This window comes from Chenopodium album, chromosome 3 (genome assembly GCF_948465745.1).
Source record: "Chenopodium album chromosome 3, dcCheAlbu1.1, whole genome shotgun sequence".
NCBI classification, from domain to species: domain Eukaryota; kingdom Viridiplantae; phylum Streptophyta; class Magnoliopsida; order Caryophyllales; family Amaranthaceae; genus Chenopodium; species Chenopodium album.
This window is the reverse complement of record NC_137836.1, coordinates 8,305,205-8,329,215: the sequence shown is the minus strand read 5'-3', so window position 1 is coordinate 8,329,215 and position 24,011 is coordinate 8,305,205. Positions and strand designations below refer to the sequence as shown.

The 24,011-nt window shown below is 31.9% G+C and overlaps 1 protein-coding gene and 1 long non-coding RNA gene across 3 annotated transcripts; both read right to left on the bottom strand.

Annotated features, from left to right (window-relative positions):
* Positions 1-13,580: 13,580 nt before the first annotated feature.
* On the bottom strand, positions 13,581-15,966 carry LOC145611262 (uncharacterized). 2 transcript variants are annotated; one of them, XR_014106340.1, is made up of 3 exons: positions 15,636-15,966; positions 15,018-15,133; positions 13,581-14,045 (listed from the first exon to the last, which is right to left on the bottom strand). It is a non-coding gene; the product is annotated as an uncharacterized LOC145611262 (long non-coding RNA). The 2 variants fall into 2 exon arrangements; XR_014106339.1 differs by having other exon boundaries at positions 13,581-15,133.
* Positions 15,967-18,005: 2,039 nt separating this feature from the next.
* Positions 18,006-23,274, bottom strand: LOC145611252 (uncharacterized). Its single transcript, XM_081666566.1, has 3 exons — positions 22,244-23,274; positions 19,656-19,827; positions 18,006-18,833 (listed from the first exon to the last, which is right to left on the bottom strand). Exons 1-3 carry the CDS (start codon positions 23,051-23,053, stop codon positions 18,331-18,333), a joined length of 1,485 nt encoding a protein of 494 aa, XP_081522692.1. The 5' UTR covers positions 23,054-23,274; the 3' UTR covers positions 18,006-18,330.
* Positions 23,275-24,011: the final 737 nt, after the last annotated feature.

The window sequence follows — 24,011 nt, the reverse complement described above, 5'->3', positions numbered from 1 at the left end:
ATTGATTAGTGCTAACCTAGTGCATCTCATCAAAATTACTTTTCATTTGTTACCTTCGAAAGATTAAGGGTATAAATGTTCTTTCTGTAAACTCGCTCATGTGAAAATTTGGTAGATTTATTTACTTAGGTGTTTTAATTTAAACTACTACAATCATAAAATTTGCTCATCACATTAGATCATAATTGCCTTACCTAAGATATCTTAAATTTTTTATGAAGGGGAATAACATGTGGATTTGATATTATTTTTTTTTATTAGATTTCCTATAGATTGAGAGATATGTGGATTTGATATGACTAGTGGAAACTGGAAAGCTCTCTTAAGAGTCATGGCTGTTTTAAGAAGAACTGATGAAGGTGGAACTTGTTGAAGAGTGCTCGACCTAACACGCCCGTGCCAAAAAGGGCACATCTATGCAATTGTGCCTGGTCGAAAATTTCAAAATTTGTGCTTCTGCCTCAGCCTTTAGAAAGGGGCACATACAATGGTAGAGCGAGGATTTTAACAATGGTAGGGCACCTACTACTAGAACACTTTTATCATGCTCTTTAATTTAAAAAAAAAATTAAAAAAATCAAGACACATCTACGTACTAATAGGACAATAAACCAGAAAAAAAAAATAGACACATCTACATACCGCCAAAAAAAAAAAAAAAATCAAGACACATCTGTGTACCACAATAGGATATTAAGAAAAAAAAATTTTAAAAAATAAGGACATTAAGCATAAAAAGAATAAGGAGAGGATAAAAAAAAATAAGGACACTAAGAAAATAAATTAAAAAAAAAATTAAAAAAAAAAGGGAAAAAAATAAATGTTGGATAAGGGATTAAGGGAAAGCAAAGTAATGCTCTATGTTACAAGTTTCCAACCACTAGGCTAGTGGAAGTTTAGGTAACATAGTACACTTTGTATTTTTACATTTTTAGTAACTTTTTTTTTAAGAAAAACAAAAATCTGGTAGGGCACCAGGACCTATAGTGGCTCCGCCACTTGGCACATATGTGCTTTGCATGGCAAGCTTGTGCATAGTCGAGGGTAGACGTTTTTGTCCGGTTGAAGCGCAACACACTTTATAGAATATTTCCTAATCTCGGGTATGTTTAGGACGATGGCTATAAGAGCTATACTTAGGGAGTACTTTAGAGTTTTGTTAATGTTTAATTCCTTATGTTATAAAAGGACCCTTTAGGTGATCGATTAGATCATACCCTTGAACCATTAAGATTGGGACTTATTATATTATTCTCTCGTTCACCACACATTATAGTGAAGAAGCCCTCGAATCCCCCACCAAACTTATAGATGTATGTCTAATTTGACCAAACCACATAAATCATTGTGTTCTTTTTTAATTATTATTGTTTTTCTTGTTCTTATTACTATTTCATTGATTTGTTTCACATTTGTTGAGTAATTAGGTTTAGATGATTGTAAACTAATGATGATTATCTATCTAACGTGTTTGTTAAGTTGTGCATAGAAAGAACAAGTTATGCTTGGAATAGGATACATGGAACCTGAGCAATGCCACGAATATATATAAGGAACCTGAGCAATATATGATAAGCAATAGAAAAACAAGAACCATGATGAGTGTCATGGTTGATAAGCATGATGATTTTAAAGAACCATGAAGGTAACTATGTAAATAGTGTTTGCATATGTTTGCTTCATGAGGTAAGTACACTATGCATACATGACTTTTATATGTGTATGAGTATTTACGTAGCTTTAAGTTTAATTAGTTCTCTCACTTGAAGTTTGTTTATGACAAACAAACTTCAATCTAATGTTTCTCTTAAATGTTTATGTGAAGATAGGAACTGACTTAGGTGAAGTCAATGGGTTGGAACATAGAAGACTTCAAGAGGAACAAGAAAGAATGAATGATTCTAAAGCAGGTTCTCCCATGAGAACCGAATCATGAAGGAACCTGAAGGTATTCTCTAACAAGATCCAGAAGGAATTTTTGGGAGGCTTTTCCACGAAATCCGGAGCATGTTCCCTAACAGGTACATGAAGAGTTCCATGTTCCCTAACAGGTACTTAGTTCTCCAACAAGAACTATCTAAGTTCCCTAACAGGAACTTGAAGATAGCAAGTTAAGGAGTTGACTTGGTCTGCGTTGAAGACAGCAAGTTCTAGTTAGGAACTTGGCCTGAGGTTCCAGAAGTGGAACGTTTCCCTAAGATCTATAATACATCAATACTACAAGATTCCAGATCAAGAGTTTCAAAGAAACAGCATGAAGACGGAGAAATCAAAGTATATTGCTCTAGGATTCATGTAAGTATGTTGGACATAAAAGTCAGTCTAGAACAAGCCTAAAGAGCCAAGGTGAACTCATGATAGTCAATGAAATTAGAGTTACTGACTTGTCAGGAACTCATAGACTGTCAGAGTTCCAGAACCTAATCGGAACTTAAGTCCATCTTCATGTCGTTAAAGGTCGATTTAATGATATAAATATTTACCTATAATACGTGCATATCTTTAGGGATTTGGTTTTACAGAATAAAGATATTTATTTTCTAATAAATCCGTTTTGGAAAAAAGAAAAGTTATTTTTGGAAAGTATTTTAAGCAAAAATAAGTTTTGAATAAAATATGATTTTATTAAAAGTATATCTTTGAAAAAGATAAACTAGTATATTTGGAAAATATAAGTTTGGAATAAAATCTGATTTTATGATAAGTATATCTTTTAAAAAAGATAAGCTAGTATACTTGGAAAATATAAGTTTGGAATAAAATCTGATTTTATGATAAGTATATCTTTTGAAAAAGATAAGTTAATATATTTGGAAAGTATATGCTTTAATTAAAATCTGATTTTTATAGCAAATATATCTTATTATTATTGACAGAATATATTCTTAACAAAAAGATATATTTTTGAAAAACTTATTTTTAGTAAATATCTTTTGAACATATCTTTTGAGAAAACTTATCTTTTACGAAAAGAATGATTTGGGTGTACTATAAATATGCTCATATGTATTCATTCAAAGTCGAGGCTGACGAAGCTTAGTGGTCATGCTTAATGGTTTTATCCTTCACCACGAAGCCATGTCAAACCTCTAGGTCAAAGTTCCAGTCAAGTTTGGTTTCAGTTCGTCCAATAAGTTCCAGACATATCTTAAGTGTCCAACATATTAGTTTTATCTCTTTATTCATTGATATGTATTTAGAGTTATTCTTTGAGATCTTGTAATTGGGAAAAGGGGTTTTGAGTGTTTTATGTATTGGGGTGTGAGGAGTTTGAAAGTCTCTAAAATTCGAGTTGTAGCTGTGAGTAGTACTTTGGAAGTACGAGTGAATCTAAGTGTGGGACTTAGGTTGGGTAGGATAGGGTCCTATCGAGTAGCAATGTCCTTGGTGGAACTTGTGAGAAAGGTATGTGTATATAATAGGTTGTAATTCGGTATTTCCCTATTATAGTGAAATGTTTGTGTTGAAAATCCCTTGGTGGGTTGAAATTTAACTTCCAGTTGGGCTCTGGATGGTTTCCTCGTAAAATCCGCTTTGCATTGTCTAAGTTCCTAACAGCAATCAATTTATATTCCGCGAAAAGTAGGCTCTAGGAACATACTACAATTCACCCCCCTCTTGTAGTATATCATCCGAAATAACAACATTAATCAATCACAATTACACCTCAAATCCTATCATGTATTTCTTTTGTTCGCTTTCATTTTTTATCCTAACTCCATCCACTAACCTTGGAGTCCTAAACTTACGTCACCCATAGGTGATTTTTATCATAAACAAGTATTTGTGATGAATAATTGATGAAACAACTCTTAATTAAATGGAACATGGATGGTGGGTCGCATAAGTTGTTTCAAATCAAATCAATCCTGAAATTTCAAATAAAAGGATGATAAATGTAATATATTCCCATATCTGGATCTATAATGATTTTTAGAGGTGTCCATTATTCGGATAAAAACCGAAATCCAATTCTATCCTAACCGAATTAATAATTTGGATCAGATCCAAACTTTAAATTGAATCGGATAGGATTGATTTTTTTTTTTTAAATTCGGATTTTCGGATCGAATCGGATTGACCTTGTTTGGATCCAGAAAACCGAATTAACCGAAATATATGAAACCATGCTTTTACAAATAAGGATACCTTATATTAATCATGTAAATTTATGTTGATAATTACATTTATAAAAATTATTTTTTTTAATATTTGTATTAATCATGTACAACTATGTATTTAAGACTAAGCTTTTTATAATTGCATTTTTATTTTTATAATCAATTTAGTCCCTAAAAATTTGCAATGTATTTCAATTCAGATTTTTGGATCATATCCAAATAACCGAATTTTAATTCGGCTTGGATTGGATTGGATTCATGAGAAATTTGGATCGGATTGGATTTTAAAATCAAAATTCGAATTTTAATTCGAATCAGTTTGGAGTTGGCCTAAATCCAAATCAAAAACCGAATAGACACCCCTAATGATTTCGCATGTGTTTAATTTCTCAAAACTTTTTATATTACAAATTGAAAATGTACATGACGAAAGCTAACGAACGCCGCCCCGGGAGTGTTGGATTAGATAACTAAAAGTGGTAATAATAATTGAAATGAGCATTAATTACATCAATTAACACGTGATTTTGTCGTGCATTCCCAAATTTATATCACTTTAAAAAGTATTTTAAATGTTTATCTAACCCTTCGAGGGTGTTCGTTTGCAAGATCCAATATATGTTATGCTTAATTAAATATTGATTTAGAATTTTTGTAAAAAGTGGAACATGAGTATCATTTGAAAACAAAGTTAAACTTTGAATGGATCATGAAATAAACTTGGGTAACCTAATCACAAGGATGATAGTTTAATTCACTTACAAGTGCAAATGAATGCCACTCTTCTTTTCTATCTTCGTTTTATTTTTGCTAAATTAAAATTAATTTTATTTAACTTAGATAATTTTTGCTAATTTAATTAATTTTTTTAATTGATTTTAATTAATTTTACATGTTAAAGCTTATATAATTATATTTACTAATTCTCTATTATGTTTGTGATTTTCAACTTACGGAATTATACTTATTAAAACTTATAGGTGGTATTTACTAAACTGGACTTAAACTATTATATACTTCCTCCGGTTTTTATTTTTAGTTGCACCATTTGGGATTTTACAATGTTCACACAAACTCCTTTTACCATCTTTTATGATTTATCCGTAAGGATAAATATGGTCATGTGGAATCTCGTTAGATTCGTCTCGAATTTTTATGATTTTTTCTTAAATATAATCAAAGATATTAATGGTCAAAATATTGCGTCAACAAGCGTAAAATGAAAAATGGTGCAATTAGAAAAACAAAAGAAGTAAATGTTTAAATAAAGTGAAAAGAAGAAGGACTAATAAAACTAAGGGTCTGTCCACATTTACTTAATTTCATACTACGTGAAAAAATGAAATTGGCACCGGTTCAAACCCGGCCTAAGGCACCGGTTTGAACCGGTGCCAATGTGGGGGGTGCCAATAAGTGGTTTAAAAAGGCACCGGTTCAAACCAATGCCAAAACTCACAATTGGCACCAGTTAACCGGTGCCAAAAATGGGCAAAAAAAATTATTTGCTTGTTTTTGGCACCGGTTAACCGATGCCAAAAGTGCCCAAAAAATATAATTTTTTTTAATAATTTTTTTTTACTTAAATATTAACAGAAAATAATATTAAAAACAAAATACATACAATAATCACATTCATCAAATAAATTAATAATGACATATATATATTCATCGAATTACAGAAAAAAAAAATTGATATTACATTACATTACAACATTATATTACAATTTCAGAAAAAAAAATTACATTAAAACATCGAATTAAAACACCAAAATCTACATCATCTTGATATTTGAATCCTTTTTCTGTGTGGAGTGTAAAACCTGCATCAAATTTGGACACCAAAATTAATAAAAATCCTAAATAAACTATAATCCTAAAAAATTGCAACCAAATTAAACCAAAAAACAATAGCAAAAAAATCTGGTAATATAGAACCCAAAAAAATTATGTTCCGCTATTCAAAAAAAAAATCTCAAAAAAAAAAATTGTAATCTCAATTCCAAAATTCGCTCCATCAAACTCCTTGCATGCACTCGAGCTAACCCAGAAACACACCCTCAAACCTTCGAATTCCACCAAAAATCTCAAAAAAAAAAAGTGAGAAAAAAAAAAGAATTTACTTCGAATTACACCCCAAAACCCTCGAAATTAGCTTAAATTTGGGTTATAAAGGTCGAATTCGACCATGAAAACTCCAGATCTAGAGTTTTCATGGTCGAATTTGACCTGAAAACCTTTAATTTCATCACGAGGGGGAAAGAAAGTGGTGGTGATGATGTTGCGACGGTGGTAAAATTGGCTGGAAAAAATGAGGAAATCGAATGAGAACATCGACGGTGGTGGAGGCTTTGCGGTGGTGGTGTTGTTGCTGTTGCGGTGGTGTTGTTGTTGTTGTTGCGGTGGTGTTGTTGTTGCGGTGGTGTTGTTGTTGTTGTAGAGAAAGAGAAGTGATTGGGAAGGAGAGATCAAGGAGAGCTAGAGGAGAGAGAAGGGAGAGCATATAGGATCAAGAAGGGAGAGGAGAGAGTGAAGGAGGCGGACAATGAGGAGAGAGAAGGAGCAAGGTTATAGGGTTTTAATTAAAGGGAGAGAGTGAGGGCGGTTTTTTTTTTTAATAATTAAATGGTCCGGTTTACAAAGGCACCGGTTCAAACCGGTGGCCTTTATGTTTTTGGCACCGGTTTGAAGTAAACCGGTGCCTTTTATTCTGGTTCAGCTTCCCACCAATTTTGTAGGTCACTTTTGGCACCGGTTTGGACTGAACAGGTGCCAATTAGGGGGTGCCTTTTTTATATTTTCTACTAGTGTCAGTGATGTACACATTCTATACCATATTTTACCTTCATTTTATAGCTATGTTCGTATGATTTCTAAGCTCTACGGAACTATTTCTCGCTAGTATCCTCCTCTCTAGTGTGGCTTGGTCTATTTGATTGATTTTGTAGGCATATGAAGATTTTCGGATGATTTGGACGTGTTTTGGATAGCCACGAGAGCCTAGTAGGATGGAAGAGATTTTTCCCGTGTCCGCCCTGGAGGGCAACATTGCCCTGGTAGCCAGGGCGAAGAAGAAAAGAAGTGAAGAGTTCAACTCCCATCGGCCCGAACCGGGTGACATTGCCCTAGCAGACCGGGCGGATAAAGTATTGTGCAAGGAAGCTAGATGAAGAAGCATTAGGCGAATTTGCTTCTCGCGCCCGACCGGGCAGCATTGCCCGGTCAGATCGGGCGGAGTGTCGAAGACCGCATTTTACTATTTTTTTCGGGTTTTCTTAATTAAGGGATATAAATACCCTTTGTAAACCCCGACTTAAGATACTTAGTTATTATTTTCTAGCTTTTAAAACCTTCATTAGAACCCTAATATTCTCTCTAGATCTAGATTACATTTCACTTTCAAGTTTTAATCCTTGTTCATCAACAATTGGTACTTTTCTTCATTCAAGCAATTGGTATTCATCTTTATTTCTTCTTTTACTTTTAAGTACTTATTAATCATGTTTTCTTCATTTATTATTGTTTTTGTTTTCGTTAATATGTGTGAGTAGTTTTCTTATTCCAAGATCTAGCGGAACCCGAATATAATTAATGCATGATTTAATTCTTTAAATTCTCTAATAATAATTGTAATTGATATGCTTAATTGATTATGCTTATGCCAATACTAGATTAGGGATAATTGGTATTGTTATTAATCCTTTGTTTTAATCGCAACGGGAGTTGGGTTTTGACGGATTTGAATAAATCAATTAAGGGTTTGAAGTTCATCACGGGAGTAGTTGAATGGATGATTAGGAAGTTAGAGTAATGTGCTTAAGGTCTTTAATTTACATGATTCCACGGAAGTAGGCTTGATTGTGATTAGAGAAGCCATTGATAACTCGGGAGAGACCATTGGTATTATTCATGGATTACTTTTCCTCATTAATCATTTGAATTATATGTTAGGGGTAGAACGACTATTGCATTAATTGTATTCGTGGTGATGCTTGATCTTGGATGTTTTTAGCATTGAATTGTCATATTGCTTTGTTTTGGTCCTTTTAATTAGTTCTTTAGTTATTGATTCTCACTTATTTGATTTGGTTACTTGCTTAGTAATTGCTTGAGTCTATTTAATTAGTTGAACCATAGTCTCTTGGGATCCGACCCTTGCTTGCCCGTCTACATAGTAGTGGTCTAGTTAGGTTTATTTTTGTTAGGTACGCGACACACCTATCAGTCAGTTTAGTTTAGTTCAGTTTAGTTCAGTTCAGCTCCAATCAGTTCAATTTAGTTCAGTTCAGCTCCTAATTTCTCTCTCTCATAAAATATTCATTTCAACTCAATTCAGTTCAGTTCAGTTCAGCTCCAATCAGTTTAGTTCAGTTCAGCTCAGCTTAGTAAATGTGAACAGGCCCTAATTAGTGATATGATTTTCCATCTGATTATCAGTGGGGAAAATTCATCAAAATTATATATCTTTCAATATTGATTACTAGCCGCTCTGTGTGCATGTGATGCATGCGATAATTTATTACGATTTTGTCACACACTCACACATATATAGTTAAAAAAAAAATGTTAAAGATAAAATATTATTTATATATTTATTTGCAAATATGATCAAAAGGATGAAGGTAAAGTGTTGGACTTGGTACTCCGGCTAACAATGTAGATGGTATGAGTTTGATTAAAATATTTCGTTCTTGACATACGAACATAAATAATAATATGAAGTATAAAAAAAGTATCAAATTTACTAATATATATCTTAAATTAAGTTATTAAGATGGCTTTAATTTTTATAAAATAACTCATTAATTGATTGATCGTATAGACATTAGATATAATATACTTTATTATTTTTTTACTTAATTCAAGTAATTGATATTTATTATATGTAATTCTTTGATAAGTAACTTATCATTCCTTTTTCTTTATTTACTTATTGGTTAATCTTTCCATTTTACTTTGCTAATTAATTAACTTATTTAAAAAACTTATCTTTATTCCAATCTTAAAAGAGGAGGGGTATTTTGATCTTTTTAGGTATTGCATCCCTTTTCACTTATATAATAAAGACATTTTAAATATTTACAATATCTATTTAAAAATAATTTCATTTATAGATTTCATCATTGATGTGGAACCCTCAAGACTCATAAGGCTCACTAGCTATATTAATATTGGATCGATATTCGAATTCTAGCGAGAGTTAAAGATTTTTTTACACAAAATTAAAGGAAGAGTACTCCAAAACTCTCAAGATTTGAGGGTCTTTTCCTAGTCACAACTAGAATATGATCACAAGTTGTAACATGTGATATTTTCAAAATGTGATATTTTCAAAGGATTAATTTCCAAACAAAACACACCCTAAAAAACGAATAATCATAATTCTAAGATAAGATAGAAATATAGAAATCATAATTTAATTTATTTCCTAATCATATTCATAACCAATTACTAATTTTATCCTTTATTACAATCTAAAATAGAAACATTTTAATATAAGGTTAGAACCTATAGGCAAAAATCCTAATAATTAATAATTACTAAAGGATATTATAAGTTTTTCATAATAGAAGGTATTGCGTCAATATGGACTGACAAAATGTGGATTTTTGATATCCTCAATTGGCGGCCCAGGAGATATCCTCTATTAGTTAGATGATATCCTCGTGATTTTCTTTATTAGCTATATGATATCCTTTATTGGCTGGATGATATTTCTACTGTATGGATGATATTCGATCCTCTATTGGCTAGATGATATCCTCTATGGGCTGGATGATATCATATAACCAATAGTGAATATCATCCAGCCATGATATCGTATAATCAATAGAGGATATCATTCAGCCAATAAAGGATATCATAGACACAATCATAAATTATATCATATAGCCAATAGAGAATATCATCCAATAGAGGATATCATATAGCCAATAGAGGATATCATCCATCCAATAGAGAATATCATCCAACTAGCTTAGTAAATATATCATCCAGTCAGTTGAGGATATGTATAACACTACAAGAAAATAACCTTTTCGTAGTGATTATTTTAACCTTTAGTATCGATTGTAATTGCAACAAAAAGATTTCCCAACGAATGGTCATTCGATACAATATCCCCCGTTGCCTTAGCCTTTAGTAGTGGTTTTGTATATCGCTGGGGTTGGCCTCAATAATCGATACGAAAAATTACATCCAATCGTGGTGATTATTGTAGCGATTACAATCGCTATAAATGTTTAACTCATTTTCTTCAAAAAAAAAAAAATGGGTATGATCTTTACAAGCTTCGAACATGCAACCTCAAACTCTTATATTACATGTTTCACCAATAATCTATGACATATTTTATGTACTCTTTGTCAAACAATATTTATATATCTAGTGTTGAAAAGGCTTTTCGTATCGATTTTTAGGATTTAGTGGCGATTGTAAATGATACGATTTCTCAAAATTATATAAATGTGTAAAAATAGTGTGGATATGTATTATTATGTTTTCCGTATCGATTTTATATGGGAAAACCATGGCGATTGTAAAAATGATACGACATCCTTAGTTATTTCACAAACATACTTGCATATTGTAGCGAATGTACAATCGCTACGAAATAATCGCTACGAAAAGTGATTTTTCTTGTAATAAATTATTGGAGGATATGTATAACTTGTTTGAAGATATGTATAATTTGTTTGATGATACGTATAACAATGGCGAAACCTCCATTGAAGGTCTCGTACTAAAAGTCATGGGTATAACATAACTTGCTCATTTCTCGACCAAAATACATGCATATGTTCAAAATGCTCACAATTCAACATACAATTATATGATACAACCAATTTCAAGAATTATACATCACATAAGAAAGCCCCAATTTGATTTTTTTGGGCATTTTTCGAAAAATCCGAGAATCTCAAACAATTAAATTAAACTTTCTATCTTTTCCGCCATGAATGACCTTGCTCCTCTACTTCACCGTAACCACCACTAACTTTGATAAATTTTGAAACAATATGAAATGGGTCTAGGCAACCCGAACAAGGAGAAGGAGAGTTTGGTTCACAAACAAGGCTTTGGAGCTTCCATACTAAAACCAATTGGCAATAGTAGGAGTAACTCCTCGACCTTATAAAGTGGAACCACCTCTCCTCTTTCTCCAATGTGGGACACTCACAAGTGGGCTACAATGGGTTTCAACACTCCCCCTCACTTGTGAGTGTCCTTAGAACTTAAAACACACCAGAAGGTACAATATAAATCCTCTTTGGGAATGAATATCCAATAGAGGCCCCTTAACCAATGGCTTGACAAAATGCCCAGTTATAAACGGCCCAACAAACCTGGGCTCTAATATCATGATAAATTTTGAAACAATATGAAATGGGTCTGGGCAACCCGAACAAGGAGAAGGAGAGTTTGGTCCATAAACAGGTGTTTGGAGCTTCCATACTAAAACCAATTGGCAATGGTAGGAGTAACTCCTCGACCTTATAAAGTGAAACCACCCCTCCTCTTTCTCCAATGTAAGACACTCACAAGTGGACCACAGTGGGTTTCAACAAATAAGAAGATGACGATGATACTTTTTCGGCTGACGAAACATTGGGTGCGACTTTACTTTGCGTTTTAAGAAATACTGATAAATAAAGGATAATATAAGCTCTTAAGAAATTCCATAAATCTTCAAGATTTGCATGAAAATCACAAAATTATTCAAAAACAATTTAATATTCCAAGAATTTTTAAGAAAACTCATATTGGCGCATCAATTTAAGGGTTCGTTAGGCATTGTTGCGGTTTTCAGTTTTTTGGTTTTTTGTATTTTAAAAGTGTATGATATATGTCATATAATAAATAAAAAATTAGTCAAACTTATTAAAATCATGCTAATTTTGAAAACTGTCAACAGAAAAGTGAAAACACCTTTTTCTTGTTTCCTGTTTTTGGTTTTTTGTTTTCAAAAAAACTGAAACCTCAAAACAAAAAACAATGCCAAACAAGCCCTTATTTATTTATTTGGTTTTGTTTTGTAAAATGGGTAAAAAGTTATTCTATTGTTTTTTTTTTTTTTTTTTTTTTTTGAATAGTTATTCTATTGTTTTTTGACGGAAAGTAATTATATAAGGATTATCATAACAATCATTTGCATAAGTAGGTAACGCTTTCCCAATCTGTTCCTTTTTTAATTTTATTTGCCAATTGCCAATTTAAGGTCATCAAATCTCAAATCATTGCCCTTAATAAACGGACAAAAGATTGTTAAACATTAGTTTCAATATCTTTTTCAATTAATACGTAAGTTTGTATTATAATGGTTAGTATCTAGCATACTCCATAGTGTATTTAATTAATACTACGTAATTAATTGGTACCTATATAATGTTTTTAAATTTTTTGCTTTTGTTATGAGATAAGATGTTAGGTTAGTTGGCTAGTCCCATCATGACTAAAAACCATTTAAAGTGTGTGCTTAGCCGGATAATTTGCTTTATCATCCATAATTGGTACCTTAATTTAACAATACATTCTTACTTACCTTAATCATTTGAAAGTGGACAACAAATGGGATTAAGAACTACTATCTAGTTGTTGAATTATAAGATAACAATACATCATTCAATTTTAAGACCCACATATACTAGCTAATGGGATGAGAATGTATTTTAAATTTTGCCAATCTATCCATCGTTTCCACTATTTTCCTTATAATATTTCTCAAACATAAAATTCAAAAAAAAAATAAAAATTGTCAACCTTTTCTTGCCCGTTAGAAAGTTAATTTTAATGGTTGTTGCGTACATTCATTAAAGATGTGGGAACGAACGCCAAATGAACATGCTAGGCTGCTAGCCTTGCTTTGGGAGCTGTTTTTTTTTTTTTTAAGTATGGACACATATTTTATTTTGTTTTTTTTTTTTTTTAGAGAAAAGAAAAGTTTTTTAAGAATTTGGTTTTGTATATAATTTTAATATAACAACAGCTGCCAGCTAGTATATACGAGTGTATAAAATACAAAACAAGTACTACCTCCGTTAATTATTATGTGCAACAAAGGGGTCACTACTACAAAAAATGTCTAAGAGACCTGTTAAAATAGGCCTAAGAAACCTTCTTAGAGGAGGTCTCTAGCTTACAGGTCTCTTTGGTAAAGAGACCAAAGAGACCTTTCTTTGTGATTACTAAGAGACCTAATAAGTGTGACAACAGGTCTCTTTTAGCGTAATTATAATACCAATTTAAGGAGAAAAACAGACCTGTTGTGTAACAGGACAGGTCTCTTTGGTGGGTACCAATGAGACCTGTTGTGTTACATAACAGGTCTCTTTCTTTTCTGTTTTTTTTTTAAAAAAAATTTCCATTATATATTTATCACGGGTATTAAATTTTGAAATATAATTATTTGAATTTTATTACTATACTATAATTGGCAAAAAAAAAAGTAAATTACAAAAGGAATCCTGTAAAGAAACTTACATAAACTTAATATTGAAGTTTACAATTATTAAATTACAACATGAACAGTACAAGTACAGAAACTTGTTAGAAATAATCTACAACTATGAACTTATTGAAATAATTAATAAGTAATAGTTTACAAAATTTTACAAGCATAAACTCCATGCATTATAGCATATACTCCATACATTAATAGTATAACTTGTAGACGTCAAAATCTGTCCAATGATATAAATTATGCAAATAAGTTAGTCAATTAAAACTTAAAAGAGAATAAGCAACTCAGGACAAATTTGTGAGGTAAAATTTTATCAATTAATAAGAACATAAGAAAATTACAAAGAGTAGCTCTGCACACGTATACCAAATGGATTCATGAGTGGTTCTAGTAGGTCACCAGTACGTAGGATCATAAGATGGGAACTAGACTGCTTTTTTAATCACACCATTATATCCTTTGAAAACCTATAAAGGGACAAATAAGGTGTTGTTTTACAAATAGTTATTAGATATAACTAGTAATAAGTGATTTGGAACAATTAAGTACTAATTTAGAGTGTAGATTAAAACAGCATTAATACACACATACAACTATACCAGTCAAGAACACCAAGTTATTAAAGCAAACATGTAACTCAGACGTGATGAAAGGGGGTCTCGATTGTATGCTTTGTGGCCTAAGAAAAATAATAACTGCTCCATTGGTACCATTGCCAACCATATACTAGCAATAAACTCATTCCTTAAACTCGGAACCTCATAGTAAAATGACCTTAAAGCTGGTATACCACCCGGAACCTCATTAGTGTGTCATCAATAGTGATATACCACCTAATCTTACAAGCTCTGAACAAATCTATATAGCTAGTTTAATATTCCACCCTATGATAGTTTGATGGCACCCCAATGATAATCATTAGCTATTTTTTTTCATTCTGTTACATACCAATATTTCCTCAAATTTTACAACACCACAATTATATTTTCTTCATACTAATTAATCTGTACTTGCATAAGATCAGTGCAAGTAGTAAAGACTTAAGACAAACTACAAAATTTACAGTATATGTGTCACAGAATATAAAAGTAAATAGAAAAATCAATGAGAAATCTTGGAACCCTTCAATAAACTAATGAAATGGAGGATTAAGGATGTTATAAGACAGTTAAGGATGTAGGTCGTAGAAAGATCAAGGAACTTCATTCATACTACAAAAGTAAGGATTTATAATTGAGATAAGCAATGTAGCAGCTATACACATTACACACAACAATCAAACAGAAAGAGCTAGAGTATAGACATATAGCCTGGACAAGTGTACATATATGATAGCATTCACATCAATGATAACAAATACAAGTATAAACATTTGAAAACCAATTTGGCAGATAAAATTTAACCAGCTCATAGAAGCATAAGAGAATTACAAAGAGTACCTCTCGGCGCAACGAATACCAGATGGTTTAATGGGTGGTTCTAGTAGGTCATTAGTAGGATCATAAGATGGGAATCGGACTGCTTTTTCAATCACACCATTATATCCTTAGAAAACCTATAAAAGGACAATAAGGTGTTGTTTTACAAATACTCCATAAGTATTAGATATAACTAGTTTGGAGACTAGATTTTAGCAGCATTAATATATATAAACATACAACTATATGAGTCTTGCTATAAAGTCTTTGACATTTGCCCAAAATCAATAATAATAAAACCACTATATTAGCAATCGAAGAACAATTCTAGGTTCACTATTGTGACTCCTAAAAACTCAACATTTACCCAAATTAAAAGTGGAAATATACTTCAATAATCTATTGAAAAAACAATTGATTATAAAGCATAGACAAATTTGTAATTAAATGATTATATTCCAAAAATCGACACCATAAACAAAAACACTCAATGAAAAAGATGAGATAAAAGTACCAGCATACAATTGTAGATAACTTGGTTTAGTATTACCTCTGAATTAATTGCAGAAAATAAGATCACTTACATTGATGAAATGGGGAAATTTTAAAACTAGGGTTTAATAGAAAATGGAAACAAACCAAAAAGAGCATTGTTATGGTGGCCAACGCGATTTGTCGGGGACAAATTCAAATTGCCTATACGCTTCTTTTCCTGAAACGGCGTCTTGAAGGGCGGTGACGACAACGGAGATAGAAAGTGGCCTCTTAAAGTGCGAATGAATTCCAGATCTGATGAAGAGCGACGATTATAGGTTGGAAGTATTGGGGCTTCTTGACTCCGCTTATGGCTAGAGCGAACTTTCGTAGTGCTTCTTGCAATAACGGAGGAAGAAAGTGGAAGAGGAAGACAGAGAAAGATCAAAGGAAGGGGAATGGAGCGATTTAATTAAGGTGAGAAGAGGATAGAGCGAGAAAGAGGAGATGAAAGAATGAACAAGAAAGAGTGAGAGTCGATTTAAGAGAGTGTTGGGCCCCCACAAACATAAGAGACCTGTTATGATAAACAACAGGTCTCATATGTCCTTCCCTATTTCTCCTTTGAAAGCATGATAGGCTCTTTGACAAATAAGAGACCTGTTATCTCTAATAGTAGGTCTCTTGTATCAAAGAGACCTGTTGTATCAGCCAACAGGTCTTTTATTACAGGTCTTTTATTACTGGTCTTTTTGGCTATTTTTGTAGTAGTGGGTATTATTTGTGAGACACAAAATATTCCTTTGTTGCAGATAATAATTCACGGAGGTAGTATTAAAACTTATTAGTATAGACTTGGACTTTATACAAACAAAATTATAAACTACTTGGCTTTTAACATTTAAGCCTTTACAACTTATGACACCAAAAACAACATTACATTTCTGGGTTGGTCCGACATTTTATGGATAAAGACCTTGTAAGAGTATATATTTTTGTATATTTAATTTATGTAATTACTTTGTTAACCTTAGCTTAGGCTAAACCCTAATGCTTCTGTATAAATTGTGAATATTATTTAATGAGAAGCAGTGCTGATAATTCTCTCACAGTAATCCTTTGTGACAAAGAGTGGATACATACTACAAAACACAAAGAGAGCGGCTGAGAGTGTCAAAATTGTTCGATCATGGCTAGCTTTCCCTACCTGGCAGGGATCAACTCATCACCAAGTAAGATCTTCATCAAACGGGTCACTTAGACATGTGACTTTCCTTCATAAGATGTTCTTGTTGGCAAGAAAGCATTGATAATGTCTAGGCTTGAGAAACCCAAAAGAAAGTTTGGACACCTACTTCAGATAGCAAATTTCGAGAGTAATAATGATAACCAGTCATGCATTATAAACAAGGAAAAGAAGACAATTATAACCCTTCCAACAAATGACACACTTCACCCTAGCCACGGCCAACTTCTTGTTCATCCCCCAATGACAACACAACCTGTTAACTCTCTCAACACTAACAAACAAAACCAAGAACCTTAACCAAGGATCCATTGATTAAGAAACTATAATCAAACAACCAGAAAATAGGACAACAATCAAGGGAGGCTAAAATAAACCATAAATAAATTTATAAAGACAAGAAACCTCTTATTAACACTAAGAAAAAAAAAATTAGGAAAGAAGAACAAACTAAAGAGCACCGTTCGAACCCAAAATCTAAAAACACAAAAGCAAAGAACCTGATTAGCTCGAACCCCTAGCTAGCCCTAACTTCATCGTTTTAGTCACGAACCACAATGATGGCGACATTAGGCCTAGCCCTCTAGTGCAAGGACCAACAAAACCTAACCCTAACTTTAACTTTTCGGTAACAGTCAAAATTACCAATGACATTTGAAGGCAGTGTTAAACTGCTCGAAAAGTTATCCACACTTTAGGGCCTATTTGTTAATGTTTTCTGTTTTTTGTTTTCTTTCTTTCTTTTCTTTGTAAACAAAATAAAGAAAACAAAAGTGTTGTGTTGTGTTTTTTTTTTTTCCTTAAAAAAATTTAGGGGAACACATTATTTAGAGTACACGTGTGTTTGTAATGAAATGAATAGAAATTAAAACTAGGTCATAATTTGATTTTAAATGTGTCTCTTACAAATGGAGTTTAGGTCTGATAGTTCTTGTAAAGGGTTTGTTTTATCAAATAAAAAAAAGCCCAAGTACTTGTTCTTGAAAAAAGAAACTTAAAAGAGAATTAGCGTATTCAATCAAGCGTGAAGCAAAATCTGGAGAAACCCTCAGCGTGGGAGCATGAATACCAAGTCAATACTAAACTTTGTGTGATTTGAATTTCAAAATTAAATAATTGTTAATCAATTCATTAATCTTACTGAACCTTTTTGTGGTTGATTGTCAAAATTTGAGTTTAATTCATAATTATTAGGATTTTTTTTGTGAAAAACTACCTTTTATATACAACTTTTTGTGAAAAACTACCTTTTAAAAAAAATGTTGTAAATGAAAAAGAGTTATCCAACATTTTCATAATATTGTCAAAGAAAGTTTTAATTCTGTGATTATTTATTCATAAAAGGGCAAGCATCATCAAAATGATGCAAGCTCATGATTAAGCTACTCAAAATATAGGTATTATACATGTCATGTTCCCCTTTCCCCCCTTACATACATTGATACTACTCTAGCACTAAACCCGAATCATCATCATCCTCGGGTTACTTAATTACCTAATTACCCTAATTAATCTCTCGAGTTAGATTATGATCCATGCTTCAAGTATCCTGCCAAGTAGTAAAAGAATGAAACAATGAACCGCGAAAATTAACATAAAAGTCTCTCAACTTGATCATGCCAAGTCCTCTACCAATTCATCAACCAATACCGCGAATATTGCAACTTCAATATCCACTGCAGCCTCATCGAATTCCTTTCGAGACTTCTTCCAGTCACTAATCTCCCTCTTTAGATCGATTTCCACCATCATGTCGATTGTGTTCGATTCCACTTCTTTCCATGACTCCAATCTGTTACATATCCTCTTAATGACTTGCTCATCAGAGGCTTCTTCTTCACTATTTTCCTCGATTATTAGATCAGAAATTAGTCTCTTGATCCCGGGTTTCTTCACATCCTGAAAACCTGTTTTCCTGATTACTTCTTGCAAGAAGTCATGGGCTTGAGTTTGTTCATCGAATGTGAACGTTTCACGGTCGTATTCTTCAAGTTCATTCGTATGTTCTAGTTCGAATTCTTCCTCTTCTTCGATCATTCTTTTCTCGAGCTCAATAGGGTCCAACTCCGCCAATTTTTCAAACCTGTGAAGCTTATGCAACAACTCTTGTTGGGCTCCTGAGAAAAAAAAATAATAAACAGGGTTACATTTTAATTCAATACTTGTGCACTAAAATATATAAAAAAATAAAAAAAATAAAAAAAAAATAAAATTTTGATTGCTAACAGATATAAGACATGCATGATCGATTTAATTGTCATTTCGTGTTTGCTAATCAATTAGCAAATATTACAAGTCAAGTCTCATTAGAAAAGTGTTTTTCAACAAGTGGATTCATTATGAATAGGTCACATTTCTATTTTAAACATATCCAAAAATACTAGGTATGTTATTTTGAAATCGAGGGTGTATCCAACAAGGATATCATTACAATAACAGTGTATACGGTCAAATTAGAGCCCTTTGAAAACATTTATCAAATTACATCCTGTAAAATTCCTAGCACCAGATGTATAAAACCAAAGTACAAAACCCACAAAAAATGTGTACGAAATTAAGTCATAAAAACCACACATGCGGTTCTACAGATATCTAAAAATGGATCCCACAAAAATATTGTATGGTTCAAAACATTGTTGAACAAATAATTATAAATCAGACTATTTTCAGAGAAAGTTGAAGCAGCAAAATACAAGGAAAAAAAGGTCTAATAAATGCCCTTTTGTAAAGGAAAATGACCAAACATATGAAAAAGGACACAATCAAGAGTAATAAATCTTAAATCGTTTTCTTTGGAATTTGAGTAAAAATTACGAAAAAAAAAAATGCCATCAATTAAACATGAAAAAGACTTTACAAGAAAAACAAAGCATACAACAAAAAATCAATTATAAGGGATCATTTTCTTGGTAACAATATAGAAATTTGCTACTACTTACTGTGAACAAAAGCGTAGCTGCATTCAATCTCGTAACTGTCATCTTCGTGTCCGTCGTAGTCATCTTCGAATGGAGGATCGAGCACGGATACAGGGCTGTTCTGTTCTTTGTCTTCTTCATCTTCCTCTTGCTGGAATTTCATTAGGTTTTCATGCTTGTAGTTCACATTGTCCTGTCACAATTTACAGTACTTCATTAGTTATGCCGACTTTAATTAGCAAACGTTGCTTGTCAATCTACTATTATAATTAGTATTCTGTACATTTTATATGTTACGTTCATACACTAAAAATGTGTCATATAACCCGCTTAACTATAAACATTGTTTTATAACAATATACGTCCTTAAAAAATTTAACTCGACGCCAATGAATACCCTTGGCTTTTTTCAATTATATATACTTCCGTTCTCCTATTATATGCTAATTCTAAAAAGAAACATTATTCGAATCACATACTAATTTAAATTATATTAGAATGCTACCACCAACAAAAAGTATGGAGTCACCCAAGTTTCATAACAAGTTATTGTTAGACTATTTAGTAAAATTCAGAACTTTCTTTTTCTCCCTTTATATAATGACTTAATTCTTTGATAGTACATACAAATTAAAGTGAATCAATTATAAACCAACCTAATTAATATGCCTAAAGCCAAGTACATTGAAGAAGAATTGAGATGCTTTAGCATAAATCAATTATTGATCCACCAAAACATTGTTGATATGATAAATAATTGACTCCAAAATCCAAATAGCCCCATAAATGAACAACCAAAAATAGAGGTGGTTATGCAATCACTTTAATACTATTACTAATATAATCTAGTCCGCTTTTTGGTGCTACTAATATACATTAACAATTATTTATAATAATTGTATTGTAGTGTATAATATGATATGGTTAATACATGATTATTGGTAGTTACTGTTCAATTAATATTTAATTATCTCAAAAGCATTACATTAAACAAGATAAATACTTTAATTTTACTAGTTGTTGAATACAAATGACATGGACAAAAAAAATCCAAAATCAAAATTTGTCCGATTTGAAAAAAACTCAAAAATATTTTAATTTATTTTATAATTTGCCCATCATACAGACAAGGTCTTAAAAGAAAAGATTTTAGTGGGCAGAGACGTGATCATAAAAGTACAATTTTGTTACACGACCAAGGTGTTATTTGCCCTCTTTTGACTTGCATGCCCTTATAAAACTTGGATTTTTGCATATTTTGTCCTTCCATTAAAGGGTAAAATCGTCTTTTCCTAAACAAAACACCCCGGCAAAAGAAGCTGAGGACAGATTCTATTGCCGACAGCTCAATATAGTCACCTAAGCTGAGTCACACAACTCACGAGTTCACTCAGATCAATAAAACTATTAACCCTTTGTAGTTTTATTTACTGTATTTTATACTGCAGTTTTAAAATATGCTCTTCTTTTTTTTATAAAAAAAAAATGCATCAAAATTTCATTGTTTGACTAACTAAAATTAACTTTGACCATCCACAATTTTTAATCACATCGTATTTTCCTTTGGTATACAAATAAATCAACCAAAATAATCCAAACACTGATAAGAAGAGATAAAGTATATTATGGAGTAGGTTATTAACTACTAGAGAGTATAGTGTTTAAGTTATTTTGCTCCGTAATTAATTCAATTATTTACCTTCTCTTATCTCTTTATGAAATGTATGTAAAAAAAAAATTGTTGCATTTAAAAATTAAATAAAAGGAGAGAGTACATTTTTTTAAAAAAAAAATAATAAACAAATAAAACCTTGCAAAAGAGTCATGTCATATTGTCATATGTCATGTATGATTTGACCTAAAATTAGTATTCCTACTCATTATTATTAGGTACTAACCACAAACAAAACCAAAATTAAGAATGACCTAATTCTAATAAAGTGGCATTAATCAATTATTAGGTCTAATCATACTAATGATGTTTCATTAATCAAACGACATTATAATAAAGCATTGTTCATAATAACAAGCAAATAATAAGATGCTCATTACATAATCAAAATTGCTATATAATTAAGGTAACTTAAATGACCCATGAACATTGATATGTCCACTTCAACTAAATTGCTCAGAAAAATTCTATTTTTACTCGATTGGTCACGAATTTCTGTAACATCTATCACGGTATTAATGATGGAATCTTTTACCCACCAAAAAAATGTCCAAAAAATGTAAGTAACATTTTTTAAAAATTTACCATACTCTCAAAGTTGTTCTTGGTTCATCATTACTCAATACTCATGAGTACACAATCAATACTAAACACATATATATCGATTCTTTTCGGATTCATGATTAATTTTTCTACTTTTAACTTCTTACATTGTTACATCTTCATTAGTTTAGCATATTTTAAATGCTTACTTCCTGGGTTTTCTTATTAATTGACGTACTATTTAAATATACTCCATCCGTTTTATATTATTTGTACCGATTAGACATTTTTTCTCTCTACTTTATGTCAAATCGTTGTAAATAATACGAAACATACCAAAACTTTTAAATAACAAGTGCCAAGTAATAATTAGTAGAAGATTAGAGTAACAAACCTGAAATTTGCAACGAACAGGGGATTTGGCAGGGGAGCAACGTCCAGGAGAAGGGCTTTTATGATGAGAAAATCGAAATGGACTTAAAGGACTTAAGCAAATTGGTGAATAATAATAATCTCCGTTATTATTATTACTAATCTTGTTAATATTATTATTATTTTCTTTCAAAACATTAGTAAACTCAAAATCTTCATCTTCATCTTCTTCTACTTCATCAAATGATCTTCCACTAATCGAACTCTCCAAATCCAAGCTGCTTGACCTTCCATTGCAAGAAGAAGATGAAGATGAAGAAACCGAACACGACACAATACTCGTAACAATGATTTCATCTGCCTCACTAACTTGTGTTTTTTTGGGGTCGGACTTGAGTTTCTGAGTCCGATTTCTTAATGACAGTTTTCTCATCATAGTATTAAATAACCCGAAACCCGAATTCTTAATTTGTTGGGTCTTTTGCGGCTTTGCCTTTTGTTTTTGGATCCTCATCGCCGCCTCGAGGAGAAGAGTGGCAGTCTTAGTAGGAATATGGAGGAATACTTTGTTAGGGCTTTTAGCATTAGGAATTGGTGAAGGTGGAAAATCGAATAATTTAGGTGATTTTCTAAGGTCAGGGGAGTCTTGTAAAGAGAAGAAGCATGTATTTTTGGGTAAAATTGAAGTGGGTTTTTTGGGTTTATTGAGTTGAAGTTTTTGTATTTGTTGTTGTTTATTTTTCAATAAACATTGCTTATTTGCAATATAATCTTTTAGATAAAAGGGTTCTTGATCTTCTTTTAGCAATTCTTTCAAATGCTTTTGAGCCATTTTTTAGATCTTTTTTGCCAAATTTGAAGTGGGCAATGAGAATTTGCCCAGTTTTTTTACCAAAAATAAAAGTTGGGTGTTTTAAGTTGAAGACTTGAAGCAATGAAGAGGTGGATAGAAATATAGGAAGAAAAGAAGAGAGAGAAAGAGAGGGAGGAAGGAATGAGGAGAGTTCTGATTCAAATCTGAAGAATTTAAGAAATCAAGAAAAGGTGGTGGGATATTATTTTATTTTTACTAAAAATTAAATAAAATAAAATGTGGGGTTTTTATTTTTTAAGTGGGTTTTTATTTTATTTAATTAATAAATGAAAATGAAGTTGAAAATTTAGTATTTTGGTTATTGGAAGTGAAGAAAGAGCCAAGAGAAGGTGGGACTGATGGAAGATTTGGGTTATCAAAGGGAAACGAAGGGGGGGGGGGGGGGGGGGGGGGGGGGGGGGGGGGTCTCCTTTCCGGCCAGGGGCTGAACATGTCATAAGAAGGTACCTAGGTGTAAGCAATGTGGGGCTGTTGGTTTAGAGGTAAATCAGAAATTCAGAATTGTTCAAATGTTACTCTCATTTTCGAGTTTAACATGGTGACTCAGTAATTAGGGATTCAAACGAATAGAGTCGAGTCAAGTCAGTTTTTAGAGTATTTGGTTAGGATATATTTGAGGTAAAATAAGAGGTATATATGACAAATTAAATCTCTATTGTAACTTGTAAGGCCTTTTTTCTCTTTATCTGCAGTTAGAATGTTTAAGTCGGAATTTTGAAAGTTTGGTCTAGTTTAGTCTGAATTTTTCAGATTTTATCAAATTAGTCTAAACTAATTATCTAATTTCACTAAACGTAGACCTGAATTGTATATCAATGTATAAGGAAAAAAAAACATTATCAAGTGAGATCTCGTTAGATTTGTCTCAACGTGTATTCAAATATATAATTTTCATAATTTTTACAAATACAACATT

Excerpts from the sequence above, each read along its gene's own strand:
- LOC145611252 (XM_081666566.1), bottom strand. The coding sequence starts at position 23,053 with ATGGCTCAAAAGCATTTGAAAGAATTGCTAAAAGAAGATCAAGAACCC. Across the intron at positions 19,828-22,243 it reads CTGTTCGTTGCAAATTTCAG|GACAATGTGAACTACAAGCA; the intron begins GTTTGTTACTCT and ends AAATTGTGACAG. Across the intron at positions 18,834-19,655 it reads CAGCTACGCTTTTGTTCACA|GAGCCCAACAAGAGTTGTTG; the intron begins GTAAGTAGTAGC and ends TTTTTTTCTCAG.